We start from the raw sequence: 23,448 nt of genomic DNA, 5'->3' as shown, positions 1-23,448 counted from the left end.
CCTGTGAGCTTGACGTCAGTGGTAGGCAAACTGTTGGAGAAAATACTGAGGGATAGGATCATATCAAAGTATGGTAAGTTTTATTTTGAAAATTTTACTTTGTGCGATGTGTCAAGTGTGGATTCTGTTATTTCAGTTGCTCTATGAGGATACTCTGAGTCACAGGCGTTTGCTGGAAACTATCCAGGCTAAAGGCGAGAGCATGGCCCACCATTATGTGACCCAGTTGGAACTGCAAGAGCTTCAGGAACGCTTTAACAGTCTGAGTGAGAAAGCAAAGGTACATTCCGCAGAACTAAATCAGGAGAAGGGAAGGAAAAATGTATAGTTTATAGCACCATTCGGAACCCCAGAACATCTCAAAGTGTACTGATGTACCTTTTGAAACATAACCACCATTGTAATGTAGGGTGGCACAGTGATTAGCACTACTGCCTCAGGGCGCCAGGGACCCGGGTTCAATTCTGACCTTTGCACATTCTCCCCGTGCCTGCATGGGTTTCCTCCCGGTGCTCCAATTTCCTCCTACAGTCCAAAGATATGCAGGTTAGATGATGTTACAGGGTTACCGGGATAGGGCGGGGAAGTGGGCCTCGATAGAGTGCTCTTTCAGAAGGTTTATACAGACTCGATGGACCGAATGGCCTCCTTCTGCACTGTAGTGATTCTATAGAAACAAAACAACCAAATTGTTCACAGATAGATCAGGGTAGATCGGGGTAGAGTGAGGATTGGGCATAGATGGGGTGTTCTTTCAGAGAGATGTGCACACCCAATGGGCTGAATGACCTCCTTCTGCAGAGTAGAAATTCTATGGCTCTGATGTCGTGGTGTTTTTCACATTTACCCGAGAAGGCAGACGGTGCAATGGTTTGACGCCTCATCCCAAAGGTAACTCCTGCTCCTGTGATAGTGCAGCACTCCCTGTGATAGTGCAGCACTCCCTGTGATAGTGCAGCACTCCCTGTGATAGTGCAGCACTCCCCTATCATTGCACTGGGCTGCCAATCTTGATTTTGAGCTTAAATCTCTGGAGTGGACTTCAACCTTTTGACCTAGGGGAGAGAGAGTGTTACCAACTTAGCCACAGCTGACACCATCATTGGTTCATTTTTAACATTGTGCACCAGATTCTGTAAGGGCAATCTGACATTGTTCAGTGCCTGCTGCTGGAGATAGATGTCTGGTATATATGGTGTGAGAGGTGACATGGCTAACACAGGCTGCACCTAGGAGACATGGGGGCATTTCAAGGGGGCATTGATAGCTTAAAAAAAAATTAACATTCCTTCACACACTTTTTTTGTTTCCTTTGGGGACTAGCGAGGAGGTGGTGGAAGGATTCCCAGCTGATTATCTGTCCATTGATCCACATCATGGAGTTCCTTCTGTGGCCAGCAGTGGGACTTGAACTCAGAGCCTCTGGCCCAAGGGGTAATGACGTTGCCACTACACCACAAAATATGTTGAGAGATTAAGTGATTGGGCAAAAGTCTGTCAGACGGAGTTCACTGGGGGGGAAGTGTGAGGTCATTCTCTCTTTTTTTTTTAATAAACAATTTTATTGAGGTAGTTTTTGGCTTTATAAACAGTTACAGACATCATCAGAAAGAAAGCAAAAAAGGCAAAAATGTGCAAACATCCACGTACTTTCAATACTTCCATCGTAATATATTGCACAAGCCCGCTCCCCTCCCACCGGTACTACCCGCCATATTTTCCCTCCTACTCTACTCTACCCCCCCTCCCCCCTCCCCACCCCCCCACCCACCCCCCTGCTGACGCTCACTCTGAGGTCATTCTCTCTTGACCCAAGAAATAAAAATTGGAATATTTTCTAAATGGTGGGAAGCTAAGAACTATGGAGGAACAGAACAATTTTTGGATCCATGTGTAGAAATTACTAAAAGCTAGTGGGACGTAGAAAAACTAATCAGAAACCAATGGGATTGGCCTTTCTACCAATACAAGGGAGTGGAGGTTATGTTCCTGCTGTACAGGAATATTCAGTCCTGACAATCACAGCTCAGAAAAAAAATCTTGGCCTTGGACAGGGCTTGGTGCATTTTCAATCAGGTTGCTGTGGTTAAATGGGTTAAATTATGAGGACAGTTCGCATAGTATTCCCTGGTGTATTCCCTTGTATTCCCTGGTGATAGAAGATTAAAGGGATGATATCATTGAGCTTTTTAAGATGATTACTGAGTTAATATGGCAGCGAGAGAGAGTAACTATTTCCTCTGGCAGTGGGTGGGTTGGGGAGTCCAGAGATCTGGGGATTTAACCTTAAAATTAGAGCGAGGTGGTTCAGGGATATTGCTAGGAAGCACTGCTTCTCACAAAAGGTAGAATTCAGGCAATCTGTCCGCAAAACTGTTGAGATTTAGGTTCAATTTAAAACTTCACGATTGAGATAGATTTTAGTTGGGTAAGGATGTCAAATGTTACGTAACCAAAGCCAGGCCATTCAGCCCTTCAAACCTGCTCTGCCATTTAAAAAGATCATAGCTGATCTAACACTTACTAAGTCCTCTTTCCTGCCTTTGCTCTGTAACCCTTAATTCCCCGTCTGATTAAAACCGTCTTGATCTCAACATATTCACAGACTCAGCCTCCACAGCTTCCTGGGATAAAGAATTCCAAAGATCCCCCTCTCTTTGAGAGAAGAAATTCTTCCTCAAATCCACCTTGAATGAGCTCTCTCTTATTCTGTGACTATTTCCTCTGGTCCGACACTCTCCTGTGAGTGGAAACATCCCCCCAACATTTACTCTGTCTAACCCCCTGTGAATCTTGGGGTGGATTCTCCATCGGCGGGATCCTCTGTTTCTCGGCAGCGCACTCCCGCCCGCGGATTTCCCAACAGTGTGGGGGTGCCACAATGGCAAACCCCATTGGTCAGCTGACAGGGCGGAGAATCCCCCTTCCGGCGGGGGCGGGCCACACCAGAAAATGGGTGCGGCAGGACGGAGAATCTCACTCCCTATGTTTCATTCATATCACCTTTCATTCTTCTGAACCCCAAGGCGTACAGACCCAATCTTTTAAATCTTACATCATATTGTGGACCTTCCATACCCAGGTTAATCCCAGTAAAGCTCCTCTGTACTGCCTACAATGCTAATATAGGGGCTGGTTTAGCTCACTCGGCTAAATCGCTGGCTTTTAAAGCAGACCAAGCAGGCCAGCAGCACGGTTCGATTCCTGTACCAGCCTCCCCGGACAGGCGCCGGAATGTGGCGACTAGGGGCTTTTCACAGTAACTTCATTGAAGCCTACTCGTGACAATAAGCGATTTTCATTTTTTCATTTTCATATATCTTTCTGTAAATAAGGGGACCAAAACTGTACACTGTATTCTAAATGTAGCCTCACTAGTACCTTGTATAGTTGCAGCAACTTCTTCACTTTTATACTCCAGCCCCCTGGAAATAAAAGCCAGCATTCCATTCGCCTTCCCTGTTACCTTCTGCACCTGTATACTAGCTTTCTGGGTTTCATGGACAAGGATCCCAGGTAGCTTTGTGCTACAACTTTCCGCAGTCTCTCTCCACCTGAACAACAATCCACCTTCTCATTCTTTCTTCCAAAATGAACAATCTCATATTTGCCAATTTTCTGACCACTCACTTAACCCGTCAGAATGTTTGAATGGCTGAATAGCCTCCTATTTCTCCTGTCCTATTCTCATTCACAGGAGGTGGCTGTAATCATACACTTGGCCATCCCTTCTGTTTGAGAGTAAACACTGGTTCCTCCGAAAGCTGCTATCACTCCATTTTCAGCACCGCTCTTGTGCTCTGCTTTGCTGGGCCTGTGCCTTAGCCCATCCTCCATCTACTGTGCGCCCTGTAAATGATACCCACTCAACAATTCTACTGTGTACGCAGACGTCAAAACCATTTCCTTTGGTTTCCAGGAGGGCACCAGAAAGGCTGAGGAACTGGTTCGGCTCCATCAAGAGTACCAGCATGGTCTGAAATCATTTGAGGAGTGGCTCGAGCAGGAGAAGGAGAAACTCTGCTGCTGTTCGCACCTTGGGAATGACGTCGAGACCCTGGAAGGCACCCTCCGAGACCTAGAGGTAATAAAAAACTGTCATTTCTGTTGCGCCTTCTGCAACCTCCGGATGTCCCAAAGCACCTTGCAGTCACCAAAGTGCATTTTCTAAAATGTAGTCACTGTTATAACGTAGAAATCTTTTTCAGTAAAACTCTACATACCATGAGCAGAAAGAAAATGAATGACCAGATCACCTATTCCAGTGATGTTGGTTGGGGGGCAAATATTAGCTAGGAGAACTCCTCCTGCTCATCTTCAAAATAGCACAATGGGATGTGAGATGTTTCACTTACATGTGGGAGGACAGAATGGGCCTCAGGTTAATGTCTCACCTGAAAGGTGGCACCTCTGACAGTGAGGCACTCTCTCAGTCCTGCGCTGGTGTGTCAGCTGAGATTAGGCTGAGGTTCCTGGAGTGAGGTTAAACTCATGATCTTCTGAATCAGAGACAAAGATACTACCCATAAGACCATAAGACATAGGAGTAGAAGTAGGCCATGCGGATTCGATTTGCCTGACCCCAGGGGTGGTGATCTAGCAGGCAGGGGGCTGGAGGATGGCAAGCCAATGCAGGGTAACTGTGTTGGGATGCCATACGTTGTACGTCGCGTGTGCTCTGCCATTCAATGAGATCATGACTGATCTGGGGCGAAATTCTCCGACCCCCAGCAGGGTCGGAGAATCGCCCAGGGCCGCCGAAAATCCCGCCCCCGCCATGTCCAGAATTCTCCCACCCGCAAAAGGTCGGCGTGCCACCAATCCCGCCGCTCGCCTCGGAGAATGGCGGGGGCCGGCGGGAGGCTACAGGTTTATGTGCTGCCGTTATTCTCCGGCCCGCGATGGGCCGAAGTCCCGCCGCTGGGAGGCCTCTCCCGCCGCCGAGGTTTGAACCACCTCTGGTGGCGGCGGGATCGGCGGCGCGAACGGACCCCCGGGGTCCTGGGGGGGGCGCGGGGCCTACACCATGGCGGAGGCGGAAGAGATTCCCCCAGCGCGCATGCGCCGGTGGTGACGTCAGCGGCAGCTACCGCTGACGTCACCACCCGCGCATGCGTGAACCGGCGAAGGCTTTTCGGCCAGCCCCGGCGCTGGGCGGCGGGCGTCAAAGGCCGTTGGTGCTGGTTTTGGCGTCAGTCGACGTGCCAACCGCTCCGGCGCGGGCCTAGCCCCCAAAGGTGCCGAGAATTCGGCACCTTTGGGGAGGCCCGACACCGGATTGGTTGGCGCCACTCCGCTACGCCGGGACCCCCCGCCCCGCCGGGTAGGGGAGAATCCCGCCCCAGATGTGATAATCCTCAACTCCACTTTCCTGTCTTATCCCCATAACCCTTGATTACCTTACTGATTAAAAATCTACCTGTCTCAGTCTTGAACAGACTTAACGACCCAGCCTCTATAGCCCTCTGCACTAAAGAATTCGATTCACTACCCTCAGAGAGAAGAAATTCCTCCTCATCTCTGTCTTATGTAGGTGACCCCTTACTCTGAGATTATGCCTTCTGGCCCTAAACTCTCCCACAAGGGGAAACATCCTCTCAGCATCTACCCTGTCAAACCCCCTGTGAATCCTATATGTCTCCATTAGGTCGACGCTCATTCTTCTAAATTCCAATGTGCGCAGGCCCAACCTACTCAACCACTTCTCCAGAAAATCCCTCCATACACGGGATCAACCTAGTGAACCGTCTCTGGACTGCCTCCAATGCTAAAACCTGTTCACTAATCCAACCCTGCGATTAACGACGACTTAATGTAGATTATGCAGTTTGTTTCATGAACATTTCCCAAGAAGGTGCCTTACATTGTACTAATCCAGCTCAACGTGACTATGTTTCCACAGGACCTGGAGAGGCATTCCCCCGAGGGTCAGACTTTAATGAGCACTGCCCTGAGGAGTCAGGAAAAGATGACCCTGTCTGGATCTACATATATGGAGGATCGCATCCTTGAATCTGCCCAACGGGACTGGCACCTGTACCAGCGGAGGCTCGCTGAGACTAAGGAGAAAGTGAATGCCACCCTGACCATGCTCAGGCGGCTGGAGAAGATGTTCCAGCAGGTGGACACATGGCTCTCTGACCTCGAGAGCAAGGTCAACCTCCGGTCGGGGAGACAGTCTGACCGAGGTACGAAGGAGACTCAGCTTCAACAACTACAGGTGTGTTCAGTGTAAACAGCAGCAGCACCGGCTACTGACACGGATTGTTTTCGTCAACCCATTCCTTGTGTCGCTACATCGTGACTAAGGCTGCCTGACTGACTTATCCAACCTGTGTCAAACAACGCACTTCACAAAGTTTTTACCTGAGGTTGAAATGACATTGACTATTGGACTTGGGAACACGATGTAGGCCATTCAGTTCCTCTAGTCAGTTCCACTGTTCAGTAAATCTTGGCTGATCTTTATCGTTAACTTCATTTAATTACTTTGGTTACACATCCATAATATCCTGAATCCATCGATCTCATGTTTTGAAATTGTCAACCCTAACCTCAGCATTTTGTGAGGTAAAAAGTTTCAGATTTCCACTACCCATTGACAATCCTTCCTGCCATCAGCCTGAATGGCCCAACTTGAATTTGTAGGTTAACATATTCTGTTGTGAGCCCCCCGATCAGTGGAAACCAGTTCTTTCTGTCCACCCGACTAAATCCTTTAATCATCCAAAACACCTCAATTAAATCTTTATATAACAAATACTTCCTACGTCCCTTTATGTTCCCAGCCACTGGAGATAAAGATTAACATTCCATTTTTGTCTTTTTAATTGTTCTTAATTATTTGGAACAAATGATGTTACATTTTGTGGTATGTTGCACTTACACCACCACTGATATCTCCCGCTGATAATAAGCCTTCCCTGAGCAGAATTTCAATGGAGATCTCCTGTTTCACTCTGTCACAAAGGCTTTCACAATCGGAAGTTGCTTTTCAAAGAAAAAACCAACCCAGCCGAGTTTCCTTTGTTCTGTGTCAAACTACAGGAGAGCTTTGGTATCTGAGGAAATGTAAGGGTGGGAGGAGCTCAGGAAAATTATAGTCACTGGAGAAGTGGCACTGTCTAAATAGTTGGAGTCGGGCGCTGGCAAGAGACTGGGTCATAAAACCACAGACAGAGAAACATAGAAAATAGGAGCAGGAGGAGGCCATTTGGCCCTCGAACTCAATAGCTTAATCCTGCCTTCCCTCCATATCCTTTGGTCCCCTTTGTCCCAGGTGCTATGTCTAACTGCTTCTTGAAAACAATGGGCTCAATTCTCCGCACTCACGACGGTGCGGAGAATAGCGGGGGTCGTAAATTTTTACGGCCATGCTAGTCTGACGCCCTCCCGCTATTCTCCCCCCCCCCCCCCCCCCACGCCCGACTCCCGACACGAATCGCTGCCGCCGTTTTTTTACGGCAAGCAGCGATTCTCAGCTGGCCGATGGGCCGAAGTCCAAGCCCTTTACAGCCGTTTTTACGAACGGCAAACACACCTGGTCTGGCCGTTCGTAAAAACGGCCGTAAAGTTCGGATCTTGGCAACCATGGCACCGATTGGCACGGCAGTACCACGGCCGTGCCAAGGGTGCCATGGGCCCGCGATCGGTGCCCACCGATCGCGGGCAGCGGGTCCGATTCCTGCGCACTCTTTGTCCTTCCGCCCCCCCCGCTGTATCAATTCACGGGGCGGCTGAGGGGCATCCCGTCCCCCGCATGCGCGGGTTTCGCACAAATGCGCGATGATGTCATCCGCGCATGCGCGGGTTGGAGTCTTCCAATCCGCGCATGCGCGGCTGACGTCATGTGACGCGTCAGCCATCGCATACTCTGGCAAGCGGGCTTAACGAAATTCGTTAAGCCCGCGATGCTGGAGTTCACGGCCGCGGCATGCTAGCCCCGACCGGGGACCAGAATCGGTTCCCGGTCGGGGAGGGGGAGGCTGGCGTCAAACCCGCCCGTTTTTGACGGCAGCCTTACGATTTCTCCCTGTTTGGGAGAATCGCGCCCAATTGTTTTTTTAAAAAATGTTTTTATTTTCCATTTTCACCCCACCCACAGACAGTAAACGGTAACAAATACAAAATCAATCCCCTTAATGATAACAACGATCCCATCCTCCTACCACCCCAAACAATGGCCCACCTGTCAATATATGCATCCAATAAAACAAACCTTCCCACGGTGGAAACAAAAAACAAGGGAGAAAAAGGTGTCCGGGACCGCCCATAGTCACCATTAACCTATAGAGTCCACTCCCCCCCCCCCCCCCCCCCACACTCAATGCCATCCAACCTCTGAAAGAGCACCATACATGATACCGAAGAGTTGTGAATACCCCCCTCTCCAACTCCTCCCACCCGCTGCCTCTTGTAAAACTCCTCCGCCCAACCTCGGTTCCTTCCCCCCAACTTTCCACCCCGGCTAGACCACTCGGACCCTGTTCTGCCAGGCTCCGATGGCCGCAGCCCCTCCCCCCACCTCACTCCCGTTCACTGGGCGGCTTAAACCGGCCAGCGCGGAGGCCCCCGCCCGGGTTCCTTTCCCCCTTGCCTGGCCCTAGGAAAGCCCAGAAATCCCCTTTTAGCACACAAACCCTGCATAGCCACCTACACCCCAAAGAGCCCTCACTTCGAGTGAAAGTCCCATCACTTCCTTGTCCAAATATATACACCATTGGCTCCTTTAGCCCATACACCCGCACGCAGTGAAACAAAAAAGAAGAAAATACAGTCCTGAGGTTACATCGGCACATGGCCATTTCTCAATTTCTCAGTTCTGCCACAGTCCTTCTGTCTTCACAAACTCCTCCGCTGCTTCCGCCGTTCCAAAATAAAAGTCCTTGAGCTTGTAAGTCACCCTCAGCTTCGCTGGATATACAATGCCGCACTGCACCTTGCTAATGTACAGTGCCCGCCGTCTTCACCCGTTTGAAAGCAGCCCGCCTCCTCGCCAGCTCCACCGTAAAGTCCTGGTATACACGTATACCAGCTCCAGCCCACTGCACCACCCGCTTCTGCTTGGTCCAGCACAGGACCTTCTCCTTCATACTGTACCTACGGAAGCACAGAGTCACTACTCCTGGTGGCTCACTCGCCTTTGGTACAGGCCTCCACGACCGATGAGCCGATCCAGTTCATATCGGGAGGGATCCTTCCCCAGCCCCAATAGTTTCTCCAGCATCGCGGCAAAATACTCCGTCGGCCTCGATCCTTCAACTTCTTCGGGCAGCCCCACAATCCTCAAATTCTGTCGCCTGGGTCTGTTTTCCAGGTCTTCCATTTTTCCTCGAAGATCCTTGTTAATCTCCATCACCTTCCGCATCTCCTTCCCCATCAAGGTAAGTCGATCACCGTGCTGCAATAATGTCTCCTCCAGTTCCTTCGGCGCCTCCCCTTGCTCCCGCACCTCTGCCACTGCACTCGCCACCGCCGTCGTCACCGGGGAAATCGCCTCCTCCACCAACGCACTCAAAACCTCCCTCATCTCCTTCCTCATTGTCTCCATGTATTTTGTAAACTGCTTTTCGAATTCCGCAGCTATCTCCTTAGTCATTTCTTCAGCCGTAATTAATGCGGCCTCTCCTGGTGCTCCAGCCTCCATTTTCCTTGGTGACCCCGCGGTGACCTTTCCACTCCCCGACGGACCTTCAGCTGTTTTTTTTAACGGCTGTTTTTTTGCTCATACTCGACATTTTCCTTTACTGTGCCTCCTCTGTGCCTTCTCCCTGCTTTTGCCATCTCCATGGACCCTGGGACCGGGCTTAAAACCCTGAAAATGCCGTTCCCCAACGGGAGCCCTCCATTGTGCGGCTGCCTCCCGCCCGCCATCACCGGAAGCCCGTCTTGAAAACATTGTTTTGGCCTCACTGTTTTCTGTGGTAGTGCCCCTGGCACTGCTTTCTGTGATCCTGATCACTTTGTCCTAGGATCTTAAAATATGTAATTAATGGAATAGTTTTGCATTGGTTTTAATGTACCGAAACTCCCAAGATTCAGGAAAGGTCCCATTGGATTGGGAAATTTCAAATGTAACTCCATTATTCAGAAAACAGGAAATTACAGGCCAGTTCACCTAGCGTCTGCCATGGGAAAAATATTAGAAGCTACATTAAAGAAGCCGTAGCAGAGCACTTGCAGAAGCTCAAGGTAATCGGGCCCAGTCAACATGGTTTTTTGATAGGAAAATGATTTGTGAAATTTTCTAATATTTTTTCAAGGTGCTGGCTCAGGTGAGAAGAGTGGTTTGCAGATCACTGGCTGCATTGCTGGCTTTTCCTGCCATATTTTCTAACACTTTGAGAACAAAAGTTATGGAGGCGGGTCTCATGCCCACTGGCAATGTCGGCCTTCTAGAGATTGTGGCATCTATTTTAAACAGCACCCCGATCTAACAGCATTAAAAATAAAACCAAAGTCCTCCTCCCAAATAGACATGGTGACACCCCCCCTCGCATACACGGTCCCTCCACGGACACAGGGACACCACCCTGCCCCCTCCACATGGATACAGGGAACCTGTGCTGTGGATGAAGGGGAACCAGTGGGTGTTCTGTGCTTAGATTTCCAGAAGACATTTGATAAAGTGCCACGTAAAAGGTTATTGGTGGAAAATAAATGCCATGGATTGAAGTTTGACTGGCCAACATGAGACAGAGAGTAGGCATAAATGGGTCTTTTTCAGGTTGGCAAGATGTCCAAAGATGTGCGGGTTAGGTGGATTGGCCATGCTAAATTGCCCGTAGTGTCCTAATAAAAGTAAGGTTAAGGGGGTTTGTTGGGGTTACGGGTATAGGGTGGATACGTGGGTTTGAGTAGGGTGATCATGGCTCGGCACAACATTGAGGGCCGAAGGGCCTGTTCTGTGCTGTACTGTTCTATGTTCTATGTACTGAGTGGTAAGCTACAGGGGTCAGTATTGGGACCTCAGCTGCTTACAAGTTATATAAATGACTTGGATGAAGGGACTGAAAGGGTAGTTGTCAAATTTGTTGATGACACAAAGATAGGTAGGAAATCAAGTTGTGAAGAGGACATGAGGTTACAAAAAGATATAGATAGTCGAGGTTATGGACACAGATATGGCAAATAGGGTATAATGTGGGAAATGTGAAATTGCCAACTTTGGCAGGAAGAATGAAAAAGAAACATGAGGAGAGATTGCAGAGCTCTGAGATGCAGAGGGATCTGGTTGTCCAAGTGCATGAATTACAATTGGCCAGTAAGTAGATACAGCAAGTAATTAGGAAAGATTATAGAATGTTTTCATTTATTGTGAGGGGAATTGATTACAACAATAGGGTGGTTATGCTTCAGTTGTACATGGCACTAGTGAGACCACATTTGCAGTACTGTGTACACTTTGGTCTCCTTATTTAAGAAAAGATGTAAATGCTTTGGAGGGAGTTCAGCGAAGGTTTACCAGCATAATGCCTGGAAAGGGTGGGTTGTCTTCAGATGAAAGACTGGAGAGGCTAGGGGCAGGATTCTCCGATCCTGGGGCTAAGTGTTGACGTGGTGGTAAACGTCGGAGTGTCATCTGGCCCCTAGGATCAGCGATCCTGCGCTGCACAGGGGGCCAGCACGGCACTGGAGAGCTTCACACTGCTCCAGCTGCCGATAAGGGCATCAGCACGGGCACTGCGGGTCACGCATGTGCGCCACGGCCGGCGCGAGTTCACGCATGCGCATGATTGCCATCTCCGCGCCAGCCCCGACACAACATGGCGGAGACCTTCAGGGACCCGGCGCGGAGGAACATAGGCGCCCCCTGGAGTCGGATCCCCCCCCCCACCCCACCAGGCTGCCCCCGCAACATTAACGCCGAGGTCCTGCCGGGTAGGACCACACGAGAATGATGCCGGCGGGACTCGGCCTAATACGGCCCATCGCGCGGGGAGAATCGGTTGCCGGAGAATTGACGGGCAGGTGTCGGAGCAACGTTGCCTGATTCATGCCCTCCCCCCCCCCCGGCGATTCTCCGACCCAGTGTGGGGTTGGAGAATCCCGCCCTAGGTTTGTATCCACTGGTGTTTAGAAGAGTAAGAGGCAATTTGATCAAAATATATACAGATCCTGAGGGGCATTGACAGGGTGGATGTGGAGAGGATGTTTCCTCTTCTGGGAGAATCTAGAACCAGCGTCATCGTTTAAAAATAAGGCGTCGCTCATTTAACATGGAGATGAGGAGAAATCCCTTCACTTAGGGTTGTGAGTACCTGGAACTCTTTTCCTCAAAAGCAAAGACTCTGAATATTTATAAGGTAGAGGTTGATAAATCCTTCAATAACAAGGAGGTGATAAGTTATCTGGGATAGGCAGCATGCAGATTTGATGTTGTGATCTGATTAGCCATGGTCTTATTAAATGGCGGAGCAGGCTCGAGAGGCTGAATATCCTGCTCCTTGTTTATATAGAACATAGAACAGTACAGCACAGAACAGGCCCTTCGGCCCTCGATGTTGTGCCGAGCAATGATCACCCTACTTAAACCCACGTAACCCGTATACCCGTAACCCAACAATCCCCCCATTAATCTTACACTACGGGCAATTTAGCATAGCCAATCCACCTAACCCGCACATCTTTGGACTGTGGGAGGAAACCGGAGCACCCGGAGGAAACCCACGCACACACGGGGAGGACGTGCAGACTCCACACAGACAGTGACCCAGCCGGGAATCGAACCTGGGACCCTGGAGCTGTGAAGCATTGATGCTAACCACCATGCTACCGTGAGGCCCAAATTCAATAGGAAATAACAAGCTGATTAACCAATAACTCGTGCACAAGTTGGGCACTGGGCAGAATGGTTTGACCAGCACAAGATATCTTTGGTGATCCTTTCTGTAATAAGTCATATTATTAGTTCTTCAGGAAAACACACCTGCCGTCCTTGTCTGGTCTGGCCTGTGTGTGACTCCAGACCCACAGCAATGTGGTTGACTGTTACTTGTCCTCTGAAATGGCTGAGCAAGCCACTTGGCTCAAGGCTAATTAGGGATGGGCAACAAATGCTGGCCCTGCCAGTGACGCCCACATCCTGTGAAAGGGTAAATGTAAAAACATGTGTATTATCAGTTCGATTTAAATGCAAACTTTCAGCTGATTAATTTTCCCTTCTGCCTTCACAGAAATGGAATGAAGAAATCCTTGCTCGGAAGGACGAAGTGGAGAGGGTGGGTTTGCTCGCCCATCAAGTCCTAGAGGAGAGTCACATCAACAGCAGTGTGGGAAGTCAAGCTACCCATCTTGCTGCCCGATACCAGGGTATCCTGCTTCATGTGGTGGTATGTAGCCAACAGCACAAAAAAAAGTATGGCAGCACGGCAGCACAGTGGTCAGCACTGCTGCTTCACAGCATCAGGGACCCGGATTTGATTCCCGTCTTGGGTCACTGTCTGTGCGGCGTCTGCGCGTTCCCCCCGTGTCTGCGTGGGTTTCCTCCCACAAGTCACGAAAGACTTGCTTGTTAGGTGAATTGGACATTCTGAATTCTCTCTCTGTGGACCCGAACAGGCGCCGGAATGAGGCAACTAGGGGCTTTTCGCAGTAACTTCATTGCAGCGTTAATGTAAGCCTACTTGTGACAATAATAATGATTATTATTATTAGTTTCTTGAATGAGAGAAATATTAAAGGGAGAAGTGGGAGAGTGGGATTAGACTAAGAGGGGCATTAATAGATATGGAGAGAGCAAAACAGCGGTTTGAGACTGCCTGGGAGTTTATTAATATGAATGGAGAGTGAAAAGAAAGAGGAACTGAGTGCAATCTCAGCGGGTATAAGGCCCGAGCAAGACAGTGGGATTAGACTGAGGCCAGAATTCTCTTGCCGTTCACTGGTGGCAGGATTCTCTGGTCCCTCTGGCAGCGCACCGCACCCGTGGGTTTCCCGGCAGCGTGGAGTGGTTTCTCTTTTTTTTGGGAAACATTTTATTGAGGCATTTTTAAGTTTAACATTTTAACATATTAACATTCTAAATAACAGAACGGTCCGACACACGCAAAAAACCCACAGTAACATACCCAACTTTCCCCGCTCTAACTCCTAACTACCCATATATTAGATTCCCTGCCCTTATTCCCTTATTTTCCACTTCCATGCCTCCAATTCCCAACCCCCCCCACTCCATTCTGCTGATGGTTAGTTTTCCTTATCCCGTAGTCCCCTTAGAGGGAGGCAAGGGAAGCTTGGAACCTGCCTCCGGACAAAGTCTCGTATTGCAGGTATCGAACTCTGTTCCCACCCGGTAACTCAAGTTCCTCCTCTAGCTCCACCAGGCTCGGGAAACCCTCCTCAATGAAAAGGTCCCCAAATCTCTCAATCCCTGCCGATTGCCACCTCCTAAAACCCGCACCCAGCTCCCCCGGAGCAAACCTGTGATTATCACAGATCGGTGACCACCCCAATACCCCCTCCAGTCTCATGCTGCCTCCATTGCCCCCACACTCTCAGGGCTGCCACTACCACTGGGCTTATGGAGTACCGGCGAGAACAGCAGAGGCGCCGTCAACAGTGTCTCTAGACTCGTTCCCCTACACGATGCCGCCTCTACCCGCTCCCACACCGTCCCCTCCCCACTACCCACTTCCTAACCATCGACATATTAGCCGCCCAGTAGTAATTAATAAAGTTTGGAAGGGCCAGGCCTCCCTCCCCGCGCCCCCGCTCAAGAAGGGCCTTCTTCACCCTCGGGGCTTTCCCAGCCCATATAAAACCCGAGATTGCCGTGTTCATGGTCCTAAAAAATGCCTTGGGGATAAAGATTGGGAGACATTGAAACACAAATGACAATCTCGGGAGGACTCATTTTCACAGTCTGTAGGCGTGGAGTGGTTTCAATGGAAATTCCAATTGACAGCGGTGGGAACAAAGAATTCCGCCGCCAGCGAACACCACGTCGCCTCCTGTCGTCGAGAAACACGCGGCTGGGAGGCCAGGGAATCCTGCCCTGAGTGAGAGATAGTAAATAATATGAGGAGCCAACAGGAGGGTGGGATGAGACTGGTTGGCTCATGTGGAGATGGTAGCAACACAATCGGGAGGGGCTGAGGGGGCTGTTTATGTACTGGAAGATTCTAGATTCAGTCCCCACTCTGGATTATCCATGGACAGATGTGTGAGACAGCAGCGAGAGATGATTCTGCTAAAGGTTATCGCTGCCTCCTTGCGGGTAGATATTTGGGCTCGGCTCGCCAAAGCAGTGCAACCAATACTGGGATGTCACCATATCAGAGTGAGCTCAAATCCCAGGAAGCAAATCTGGGGGGGGATCCAAAGCCAGGGGGGGATTAGAATTAGGGGGAACCGATGTGCAGATGTCCCAAATCTGGGGAAACCAAATCGAAATGGAATCAAATCCAGAGGGAGCAAAGCTAAAGTAGGGATCAAATTCTAGGGGAGGGGAGGGGAGAATCAGAGCCTGACAGAGCAAATATGAAGGGGACCAACACTGGGAGTTTCCACCACCCGTCAAAACTCTTTAAGTCAACCTGAAACCCATTTGGTATTTTAGTTGATGGAAATGGATTTAAAAGCTCATGAAGGGCCTTTGGAAATTGTCCCATCCTCTGATAAAGATTCCTCTCTCAGAGGGCCTACCTGCCCCTGATTGAACTGCTCTCTCAAGCTACAAGCCACGTCTAAGCTTTCTCTTTAGTGAAAGAAAGAGTGCCCTCTGTAAGCCTGCAATACGTAACTCCAGACTGACTGCGGAACCCCTCGTTCACTGCCCTGGTATTACTTCCGTTTCGAGCAGGGAGAGAAAGTTTTTTTTTGTTGCTTGTTGCTGCAGCGATTTAAAAAAAAAACTTAGATGTCAGTCATAATTTTTGATTTTTGCGCTGAGCATTATAAGAGTATTTACAGTAAAGCCCTTATGACAGAAATAATTTACATTAAACAGCACGTTGCACAGCCTCAGGGCCTCCCAAAAGCTCTTCAACGACAATGGAGTAATTTTGAATTGTAATCAGTGTTGAAAAGTAGGGATGTTTCAGCCAATTTGCACAGCAGCAGTTCCCACAAACAGCAATGTGTAATGACCAGGTCATCTGTGTTTAGCTGTTAGTTGAGGGTTTATGAATGGCCCCGATGCTGGGGAGAATTCCCCTGCTCTCATTCAAAATAGAGCCGTGGGGTATTTTAGGCTGGCCTGAGAGGGCAGACGGGGCATCAGTTTGACACCTTACCTGAAAGGTGGCACCTCTGACAGTGCAGCCCTCCCTCTGGGCCAGTCACCGGGATTCTGTGCTGATACCCAGGAGCTTCAGACTCAGCGAAGAGAGCATCACCTGCTGAGCTTTGTTATAAGAATAAGGATTATATTACGGGCCAGGGTTTAGAGAACCCCAAAGTGTATCATTGAGTCCACCTGACCCATAACTTTAAATAGATTTGGCAGCACGGTGGCGCCGTGAGTAGCACAGCAGCCTCACGGCGCTGAGGTCCCAGGTTCGATCCCGGCTCTGGGTCACTGTCCATGTGGAGTTTGCACATTCTCCCCGTGTTTGCGTGGGTTTCGTCCCCACAACACAAAGATGTGCCGGCTAGGTGGATTGGCCATGCTAAATTGCCCCTTAATTGGAAAAAGTAATTTTTTAAAACTTTAAATAGATTTTGGTTATGGGGAGCACAAGAGCCCACATTACAGGTGTGATGCAACAGAGAACTAAAAGTATTTTTAAACAAAAACAATGTTTATTCTATGAATCCAATTAACAATTTTAAACACACACAGTAAACATCTTAGCAACTATCAATTTAAATATTCCCCGCAAAGAACACAATACTCTATAAGTAACCCTTAATCTTTCCTTGCACATCCATAAGACAAATACCCTCTTCAACACAGACATCAGGTTTAAATTCTCTGCTGAAAGCAGTTATCACTTTCAAATTAGCAAGTGATTTGAAGACATTCCTTTCATGCAGAAAGAAACCAGAATTACACCTGGATTTGCTGGATGCAGCTCCCAATCTGCAAAACGAAACTAAACACACTCTGTAGCTGCTAGCTTAAAGCAAAAGTAAAACAGACAGACAGCCCAGCTCCACCCACACTCTGACATCACTGCAGCTATTTATATAAACACCCATTTCTTAAAGGTACATCCACTGCAGCTATTTGATAAACACCCATTTCTTAAAGGTACTCTCACATGAAAATTAGCACAGGCGGGTTGATGTTTCAGTATGGCTGTTCTAATGAATCGGCCTCCCAGAGTGTTATGGATGCGTGTCACATCCCACACTAGGCAGTCTATCTTTTCTCATAGGACCAAACTAAGCTGCTGAGAGAGGAGCTGAGAGCCTTGGATGAAGCTGATGCTGCGCTGAATACCTACACAGATTGGCTCAGGGCCGCACAGAAGAACTTTAAAAACATGGCTGTGGCTTTGAACGTGGTGGACAAAATCGCCATGGAGCGCAAGATTAAAAAGTTTGAGGTAAGAGAAAGGGAGATGCATGTGCATACTTTGGGTTCCTTCATTACAAGAGGTAAAGGCTTCGGTACAAATCCACATGTGTATCTATAGCAAGATAGGTCTTACATATTCGTTTTGAGGTTAATGACTGTGGGGGGAGGGGAGTGGGACAGTGGGATTAATTTTGGGATTACTACGAACTATGGGGAAGAAGAGGGTATTGCGATTAATTCTGGGATTGATACAGGTTTATGAGGAATGAGAGAGCAGTGGGATGAATTATGTGACAGATGGCTGAGAAGAGAGAGTGGGGCAGTCGGATTAGTTTTGGGACGGTTATCGGATTATGAGGAGAGATTGAGGAGAATGTGGGAATGTGAGCCTTTATTCTCCAGACGTTAGAACAATGAGAGGTGATCTCTTTGAAGTGTACAAAATTCTTACAGGGTCCAACAAGGTAGATGCTGGAAGGATATCGCCCCCGCATGATCCAGTTAAATGGTGGATAAGGTACACTGAGCTGAATGGCCTACTCCTGTTTTTATGTTCCTGTGATGTGGAGATAGGTGCTGGGATTAGTTGTGGGATTAATATTGGGCAGTAGGGAGAGAATGGGGAAGTGGGGAAGGAAGCAAAGAGAGAACTCTGCACTGTGAATTCATTTTGGGATTGATACAGGGCTGTGAGGCTCATATGGTGCATGTTCTGTGGTCTGGACATAGTTTCCACTCCTGTCTACTTTATCATCTTTTCTTCAAAAAAATCAATTAAGATTAGCCCACTTCTTTGATCCATGATTAGGAAAGAAAAGATGTATGTAAACCCTTGAAGGGAACACTGGAGTCATGTATAAACCCGACGGGTTCCTGAGCAGCATTGCGGACAGTTCTGGCTCTTGCTTTTCAGAGACACTGTTTTCATTTCCAGAGCTTGCACAATGACATTGACATGGGGAACAGCTTGCTGAAGATGATTCTTGAGAAGGGCGAGAAGGCTATAGAGTACCTCGAGGGGCCAGAGGCTCAGAGTCTGCGGGAGTCAATGGACGGTCATATCGATCAACTGAATGAGTTGACCAGCTCCATCAGGAGAGAGCGCGGCAACCTGGAAAAATGCCTGTACCTCACGAAAGAGTTCTTGGACAAGTACCAGAGCCAAGCCAAGTGGCTGACAGAGTACCAGGCCATCTTACAGATCCCGGTGGACCCGAAAGTGGAACTGTATGAGAAGAAGGCCCAGCTAGCTAAGTACAAGGTAAAGGGTGCTGGGAAAATAATGTAAAAACAAAATATCGCTGATGCTGGAAATCTGAAACAAAATCAGCAAATGGTGGAAAGGCTCCGCAGGTCAGGCAGCATCTGTGGAGGAGAAACAATGTTAGCATTTCAGGATGATGTACTTCGTCAGAACTGAGGAGAGATAGAAATTTAATTGGTTTTAAGCAAGTGATCGGGCGAGGGAAGGAAGAACAAAAAGGAGGATCTGTGATAGGGTGAGGGCCGGGTCAATGGTTCCATGGGACCAAAGGTAAAGGAAATGGGAATGAGAATAGTAAAGAAACGAAAGGTGTGTCCTGATGAGGTGTGAATGGCTGGATGGCTGCAGCCCAAATGCAAAGTGAAGAACAAAACGATAAAAAAATATTTTAAAGAATGAAACAAAGTGGGTGACGATGATCTAAAATTGTTCAACTTAGACTTGAGTGTTGAGTTGAAAGCTGACGTGCTGTCCCTGCAGCTTGTGTTGAGCTTCATGTGAACGCTTTTGCAGGCCAAGGACAGAAAGGTCAGTGTGGGAGAAAAGTAGCCGGACGCTCAGGGTCACACTGGAGGATCGAATGGAGATGTTCCCAAAGCAAGTTACCGATCTGAGAAACTGGCTAGATAACAATACAAATATCAGGCGGAATGTACAATGGAAGAGATTTATATTTATGTTAGTTTCAAAGTGCTTTACAGCCAATGAAGTACTTTAGGGGTGCAGTCAGTATTGTAACGTCGGGCGTGCACAGCAAATTGTAACCTGGAGCTCCTATTGTGCAGGCATGCCGAGCTTTTATATTCCATTGTGACAGTCATGCGTTCATTCATTTATTTCAATTGTATCTGAGTGCAAGGGCAAGAGGAGATAGAACAGAGCAACAACACGCATTCATGAGCACCATTAATTGAAGTGAAACATCTTAAAGCCATTCACGGGTGCACTGACAGGCAAAGTTTGACATCGGACCACCTGAGGAGACTTTGGGATAGGTCACCAAACGTTTGGTGAAAGAAATAGGTTTGAAGAAGGATGCGATGCAGGGACAGCTCTGCAGAGTTTAGTGCCACGGCAGCTGAAGGCACGACCACCAATGGTTCAGCTAAAGAAATCAGGAAATGGACAAGACTTACCTCCCAAATATGTGAAGTACCTTAGTCTGAACCTGTCATAGTTCAAGACAGGTAAAATAAATAAATCCAAAGATACTTTCTGGCGTTCTGCTTCACTCCAAACACCATTCTCCCAAATCTCCTGGTTTTGTGGGGGGGGGGTATTTTCCGGCCGTTGCGGGATCTTCCGGTCCCGTTGACAACGAACCCCCACCATGGGTTTTCCGGCTGGATTTAGTGAGAAATCCCATTGACCGTGGCAGGACCAGAAAATCCTGCTGTCGGCCAATGGCGTGCCCCCTCCCACCGCCGTGAAACATGGTGCGGTGGGCAGTAATAGGAAAATCCCCCCATCTACTTTGCCCTATTATCGTTAAAACTGTTCTCATTTTGCAGTCTACAATTCATGATAATAATTCATTTTGAAACACAAGTGTTGTGGATTTGCTGACTGTATGATGTACAGATCTAACGTCTTCTGTTTACTTTAGGCCATCCAACAGACGATCGTCTCCCATGAGCCGGGGATAAAGTTGGTGATTGAGAAGGGCGAGGCTGTCTTCGAGCTCATTCACGACCCTTCTGTCAGTGACAACCTGAAGAGGCTGCTGTCAGATTACCAGGAGCTGTGCTCAACAGTGAAGGTAAGGGCTTACAGGGCCAGAGTAAGTGTTCATAGTGATGGTAAAGGCCTGCAGTGTCATTATTAAGTGCCCACAGTGAGGGTATTTAAGTGCAAAACAGTCGGGAAGGACTCTGAGTCTGGATTAGTTAATCGGGACAGGATAAGGCTACCAGGGCAAAGGCGTCCATGATTGGTGTGAAAACTCAAAGATTTGGTAAGGAACCAAGCTTCAGGGTAAGAGTCAAGGGTGTTCTCCAGCCTAGACACAGACAGGACTGATGGATTAAATAGCATACAGGAGGTTTCTCTGGGCATATATGAGACTCCATTTCATACCAATGTGGTTGACTGTTAACTGCCCTCTGAAATAGCCAATGATGCCCTCAGTTGTGCCACAAGCTTTTCAGGGTAGCAAGAGATAGGCAAAAAACAGCAGGCCTCACAACACTCACATCCCAAGAATGAATTTAGGGAAAACCTGCTGGCTGTTGTGACTATGGTCATCAATATATTGCTGTTCTTTCTTTCCAAGGTGTGTGTGCAGACTCTGGAAGAGACAGTGAGGGAACATGAGGATTATAACAGTAACCTACAGGAGGTGGAGAAGTGGCTGCTACAGATCTCCACCAGGCTGGTGGCCCCTGACACCACCCAAAGCACCAACCTGGAGATTGCTACGCAGAATCTGGCGCGACACAAGGTGCAGAACAACCTTTCCTTTTAAACAGATTGCTTTTATTCGGAAATTCTCAAGATCAGGATTGTGTAGGTATTCCTGTGTACTGGGTGCACACAGCAATGTCAGAATGAGTGCCGATCATTCAGCCTTGTGACCCCATCCCACCATTCATATCACAGCTGGCCCGTTCCTTAATCCCGTTTGTCTGGCTTTGTTCCATATCCTTGAATTCCGTAGCCCATAATCTCGACTGATCCCAGTTTGGAAAGCTCCAGTTGCTCCGCATCCACAACCATTTGGAGGAGGGCCAGGGTAAGTGCTCACAGTGATGGTGGGGCCCTGCAGGGCCAGGGTAAGTGCTCACAGTGATGGTGGGGCCCTGCAGGGCCAGGGTAAGTGCTCACAGTGATGGTGGGGACCCTGCAGGGTCAGGGTAAGTGCTCATAGTGATGGTGAGGGCCTGCAGGGCCAGGGTAAGTGCTCACAGTGATGGTGGGGCCTGTAAGGCAAGGGTAAGTGTTCACAGTGATGGTGGGGCCTGTAAGGCCAGGGTAAGTGCTCACAGTGATGGTGGGGCCCTGCAGGGCCAGGGTAAGTGCTCACAGTGATGGTGGGGCCTGCAGGGCCAGGGTAAGTGCTCACAGTGATGGCGAGGGCCCTGCAGGGCCAGGGTAAGTGCTCACAGTGATGGTGGGGCCTGCAGGGCCAGGGTAAGTGCTCACAGTGATGGTGAGGGCCTGCAGGGCCACGGTAAGTGCTCACAGTGATGGCGAGGGCCCTGCAGGGCCAGGGTAAGTGCTCACAGTGATGGTGGGGCCTGCAGGGCCAGGGTAAGTGCTCACAGTGATGGTGGGGGCCCTGCAGGGCCAGGGCAAGTGCTCACAGTGATGGTGGGGTCCTGCAGGGCCAGGGTAAGTGTTCACAGTGATGGTGGGGCCTGTAAGGCCAGGGTAAGTGCTCACAGTGATGGTGGGGCCTGCAGGGCCAGTGTAAGTGCTCACAGTGATGGTGGGGCCCTGCAGGGCCAGGGTAAGTGCTCACAGTGATGGTGGGGCCCTGCAGGGTCAGGGTAAGTGCTCACAGTGATGGTGGGGCCCTGCAGGGCCAGGGTAAGTGCTCACAGTGATGGTGGGGCCCTGCAGGGCCAGGGTAAGTGCTCACAGTGATGGTAGGGGCCCTGCAGGGCCAGGATAAGTGCTCACAGTGATGGTGGGGCCTGTAAGGCCAGGGTAAGTGCTCACAGTGATGGTGGGGCCCGCAGGGCCAGGGTAAGTGCTCACAGTGATGGTGGGGGCCCTGCAGGGCCATGGTAAGTGCTCACAGTGATGGTGGGGGCCCTGCAGGGTCAGGGTAAGTGCTCATAGTGATGGTGGGGGCCCTGCAGGGCCACGGTAAGTGCTCACAGTGATGGTGGGGGCCTGCAGGGCCAGGATAAGTGTCCACAATGACCCCTTTGAATGAAGAAATGTTTTCTAACATCAGTCCTGGGTGGAATAGTTCTAATTTTAAGGTTATGCCCCTTTGTTCTGGACGCTCACTAGAGGGAACAGGATCTGTCTGTCTCTCTCTACCTCTCTATCTGCCTGTCTGTCTGTCTGTCTACCTATCTATCTATCTATCTATCTATCTATCTATCTATCTATCTATCTATCTATCTATCTATCTATCTATCTATCTATCTATCTATCTATCTATCTATCTATCTATCTATCTATCTATCTATCTATCTATCTATCTATCTATCTATTCATACATCTATCTATCTATCTATCTATTCATACATCTATCTATCTATCTATTCATACATCTATCTATCTATCTATCTATCTATTCATACATCTATCTATCTATCTATCTATCTATCTACCTATTCATACATCTATCTATCTATCTATCTATCTATCTATCTATCCATTCATACATCTATCTATCTATCTATCTATCCATTCATACATCTATCTATCTATCCATTCATACATCTATCTATCTATTCATACATCTATCTATCTATTCATACATCTATCTCCGTCTACCTCTCTATCTCTCTGAAATTTGGTATTCTTGCATTTGTCCTAATGAGTGCCAAATGGCAAGCTTCAGTAACATGTCTCTCTTTTCAACAGTATCCTTTAATGACCGTAAAATCTCAATTACATTTCCCCTTAACCGTATATATTCAATACATGCCTAGTCAGTGCAATGTGTATTCACAGCCTGTCTGAATAATTTGCATATCAGAAGTTCAGACAATTGCCTGCTTTGTGGCTCCCGCTTTGATTTATCGTGACTGGTGATTGCCCT

General features: G+C 48.7%; 1 protein-coding gene across 16 annotated transcripts in view; it reads left to right on the top strand.

Annotated features, from left to right (window-relative positions):
* The window catches only part of syne1b (spectrin repeat containing, nuclear envelope 1b), a 667,652-nt gene that overhangs the window by 339,854 nt on the left and 304,350 nt on the right, over window positions 1–23,448 (top strand). For all 16 annotated transcript variants that reach the window (XM_038805568.1, XM_038805603.1, XM_038805543.1 and 13 more), the window contains 8 exons: window positions 137–280; window positions 3,920–4,084; window positions 5,903–6,220; window positions 13,176–13,331; window positions 17,322–17,492; window positions 18,399–18,725; window positions 20,335–20,487; window positions 21,001–21,168. In XM_038805568.1, coding sequence (XP_038661496.1) covers window positions 137–280; window positions 3,920–4,084; window positions 5,903–6,220; window positions 13,176–13,331; window positions 17,322–17,492; window positions 18,399–18,725; window positions 20,335–20,487; window positions 21,001–21,168 — 1,602 coding nt within the window. The remainder of the gene's footprint in view (window positions 1–136; window positions 281–3,919; window positions 4,085–5,902; window positions 6,221–13,175; window positions 13,332–17,321; window positions 17,493–18,398; window positions 18,726–20,334; window positions 20,488–21,000; window positions 21,169–23,448) is intronic.

The sequence above is a fragment of the Scyliorhinus canicula genome, chromosome 1 (genome assembly GCF_902713615.1).
Source record: "Scyliorhinus canicula chromosome 1, sScyCan1.1, whole genome shotgun sequence".
Classification (NCBI taxonomy): Eukaryota; Metazoa; Chordata; class Chondrichthyes; order Carcharhiniformes; family Scyliorhinidae; genus Scyliorhinus; species Scyliorhinus canicula.
Note: the sequence above shows the minus strand (reverse complement) of the source record. Positions and strands in the feature narration are given on the sequence as shown.